This window comes from Cynara cardunculus, assembly GCF_001531365.2.
Source record: "Cynara cardunculus var. scolymus isolate 2C chromosome LG 7, CcrdV1, whole genome shotgun sequence".
Taxonomy (NCBI): domain Eukaryota; kingdom Viridiplantae; phylum Streptophyta; class Magnoliopsida; order Asterales; family Asteraceae; genus Cynara; species Cynara cardunculus.
The window spans coordinates 3,499,935-3,503,445 of NC_037534.1; the positions used below are offsets into that span (position 1 = coordinate 3,499,935).

Below are 3,511 nucleotides of genomic sequence, written 5' to 3' on the forward strand. Positions count from 1 at the left end.
ATAGAAACAATTTGAACACAAATGAAATCGTAATTATTTTTGTTCTCCTACATGCCCATGGTTACACCCTCGTAACTAAGGAGAGAATAAAAACTGCAACAATTCTAAGTGACATCGTTTTTCTACTTGCGTGCCTTTCCGCACCGCAACACGTTTTCGGGTGCATCGTATTCGGTGTAAAGACTCTTCTCGTCGTTCCACACTCGAGCATACAATTGTTGTCCCAAATACTGCCTTGGCCAAGTCGTCGATCTCAAATTCCACATACCCTTGTTGTCCAACGAAACCAATATTGCACTCCAAGATTTCGGATAAACCTGGCAAGTAATCGAACAACAAAATCGTCACAAGAAGAACTTTCTGACGTTTTCAACTAACATATTCGACCTTTTGTTACAAATTAACCGTTATTGTTGTAAAAATGTTGATACTTGACTATTAGAGTCAGACGTCGGGTAGACTTGGACACTTTATTTTGGATATATGTTGGAAGTTTCTTCTCTTTCTTAAAGGCTCTTTTGGAGAGTATTTTGATGGGATTTCGCATATTCTCATATGGTATCCAAGCAAGATCTACCATTTGAGACATCTTTGCCCGTCTAGCTTCCGTTTAAAAGGGTGTTTTAGAGTCCCACATTTGCTAGACATAGACACTTTCTCCTCGATATATGTTGGACCCCCCACTCTCTCTCCCTTTCTTTGCTCAAGGGCTCTTTTGGAGAGTAATCTGATGGGGTTTCCACAAATCTGACAAATTCGCAAAGAACCCATGTACCTGGTTCCTTTTGTTCTCAGATTTGCTAAAATGTGTAGTTTTTACGTTGTTTGCGGAAATGGATTGTTTATATTTGGAGTTCCATATCAGCACAGGAACCATCAAATCTGTATATATGTAGGATCTCCTGTTTCTCTATAAAGATTCTTGGAGAGAGAGATTCAAAGGGGTTTCAATATGGAATGAAAAGCAAGTAAGATGGTTAAATGCAGGATGTGTTGGTTACCTGGACTGTGTGTCGTGTAGTAGCGTCGTTCAGATTGTAGAATTTTTTCCTTAGTGTTGAATTCCATTGCCCACCACCAAATCTACAATTTGCCAATCATGATATATGTAATAAGTATTCTGGTTCTTGGTGAATCAAGCAAAACAAAGGCTGCTTCTTTTTCTTTATAATTAATCCAAAAAAAACAAAGAAGCTTACCCAACAGCCCAGAAATCATAACCATCAAGATGCCATGATTGAATAGAGTTCTCATTGTTCTGGAAGACGATTTCAACAAAATCATGAAGAGCAAAACCAAGTACAGATGGGGCAAGAGTTATCGGACCAGGAGAAGGTCTATCTTTGATTGAGTTTAGTTTGTAGACTCCAGGAATGTTATAAAAGTCAGCAAGCTTCAGTGGGGTGGCTGGGTTGACGTGTGACACCTTATTCACAGCATACCGAAGCTTCCCATTAATCTTAGCTTTTGAATTAGCAAGCACGAGTGTCCTAGCTACTGGGATCGTTCCAAAGTGAAATGCACCTTGAGGGTTGGGTCTTGCTGCATTTGCTGTCAAGTTCCATCTACAAAGGCAAGCGAAAGGTAAATACTGCTTTCAAGTTTCAAACCAAACAAGCCCAGTATATCCCACCTGTAGGTGGGGTCTAGGGAGGATAATAAGATGTACACAGACCAGACTTATGCCTCAGAGTAATGCAGTTGCAACTCTAAAGACCACTGACGTGTAAAAAGTGTGAGAATTCAAAGGAGAAATTAAAATGTTTACCTGATTGTCCTGGCCTGCTTCATTGACCAGTGAATCTGATATGTAGGCGCAATAGGCAATGGCAAAGAAGCTTTGGCAGTGGAGCCATCATAATGAAGAATTCCAGTAGCAGTAAGTACAGGCTTTGTAAATCTAGTTGAAGCCACGATGAAATAATCTTTTGAAGGAGCTTGTAGGGTGACCAAGAAAGAAGCTGATTGACCGACATGAAGATCAAATGATTCATATGATTCATGCAGGGTATGAGCTCCTTCTGTTTCAACCAAAGACAATGTATGGCCTTGGATCCTAAAATTTATTGAAGTTGTCAAGGCCACATTTGACACCCTAAACAAGTAACGTTGACCTGAAATGCAACAAAAGGGAGTTAGTTATGACTTATGAATATCATTATTAAAAGAACCCATATCAAATTAAGTTTATGAAGCATGTTCCAATATGAAGATGAGACATTAATACATAAAATTAATGGGTAAGAGGATCGGTACCTTTTCGACCAGTGAAAGAAGTAGCACGAGGACTTCCATTAATAAGGAGACCATTGGGCTTAGGAAAAGATTTCCCTGAGTCGAGTACCTGTTGTAGTGCCTGCAAAAAAGGAATCATTAACTGTTTGGCAATGGCATTAATTTGTCGTTTCTATACGATAAAAACCAGGAACCTAATTAATAATTGTATAATTCCAAGTATCAACATATTCAATGTTTACAGAATTTCACTGAGGAGTTAGAAGCAGAAGCCCTGAATCACAGAATTTCAACCTTAAATAGAATGAAACATGTTCATATCATGGGACACCGAACTGTTAAAGCCCTTATAAACAGAAGAGGTGAATGAATTAACAAGTTTAAGAAAGACATGACCATCCTCTGAGAAATTTGAAGATCTATAATGTGAGAACTTCCAAAGACCTCTTGGAAGAATGAAAAGGAAAGCAAGAGAACCCATAGATTGCAAACCTTGTGATCATATGTCCACCAGTCGCTGACAAGTAGAGTGAATTCCGCAGCAGGTTTAAGATATGGGACAAAAATCACAGGCCTTGCTAGGATATTGAATGCCCCAAAACCACCAACAGCTCTATGCATCACTGTTGAAGGGAAGTAAGAGAAGGTTCCAATCTGATCTTTCACTTGCATATGATATGTCCAGTTCGATTTTGGTGGAATTGGACAGTTTGTCCCCAGAACTCCATCTTGCCATGAGGTCTTTCTCTGTTTGATGCCGTTCCTGTTCCCCATTTCAAAGTTATTGCTTATGTACTTGAATCAAAATTATAAACTGAAGAACTCGACAAACAGCAAAAACCACATAAAAGCAGCATTAAACTTTCTTCAGAAAACAGAACGAAAGAGAGGGAATAGAAAAGGAATATGAAGTTCAAACCACGCACCATGTGATAAGGAAAGGCTCATCCAGCTTATTAATGACATTAATAATGATATTGTCATTGGTTTCACAGTTAACGATTGGGCCTGGAAATTGCCCATTGATAAGTATTCCCTGCAATAATTACATACAAGAAGTTGTAATACCTTTAAGAGTGTTAATATCATTTTAAAACATCACAAGAACTAAAATAAGTGATGAATAATTTACCCTTTGTGAAACCCCAAGAGGAGAAATTTGTCCATATGTAACTACCCAAGTAAAAAATCTATATGGGTCTTCAGCCTTCACACAGGAGACACACGCCCAAGCCAAAAGTCCAAGAAAAAACGGTAGGAAATTGACCTGTTTCAT

General features: G+C 38.6%; 1 protein-coding gene across 1 annotated transcript; it reads right to left on the bottom strand.

The window, feature by feature from the left end:
- Nucleotides 1-3,511, bottom strand: LOC112515800 (L-ascorbate oxidase homolog). The gene is made up of 8 exons (XM_025122731.1): nucleotides 3,368-3,511; nucleotides 3,162-3,271; nucleotides 2,728-2,998; nucleotides 2,257-2,356; nucleotides 1,769-2,114; nucleotides 1,200-1,565; nucleotides 1,002-1,083; nucleotides 1-317 (listed from the first exon to the last, which is right to left on the bottom strand). Exons 1-8 carry the CDS (start codon nucleotides 3,509-3,511, stop codon nucleotides 123-125), a joined length of 1,614 nt encoding a protein of 537 aa, XP_024978499.1. The 3' UTR covers nucleotides 1-122.

Excerpts from the sequence above, each read along its gene's own strand:
- LOC112515800 (XM_025122731.1), bottom strand. The coding sequence starts at position 3,511 with ATGAAACAGGTCAATTTCCTACCGTTTTTTCTTGGACTTTTGGCTTGG. Across the intron at positions 2,999-3,161 it reads GAGCCTTTCCTTATCACATG|GAACGGCATCAAACAGAGAA; the intron begins GTGCGTGGTTTG and ends AATGGGGAACAG. Across the intron at positions 2,357-2,727 it reads GGTGGACATATGATCACAAG|GCACTACAACAGGTACTCGA; the intron begins GTTTGCAATCTA and ends CCTTTTTTGCAG.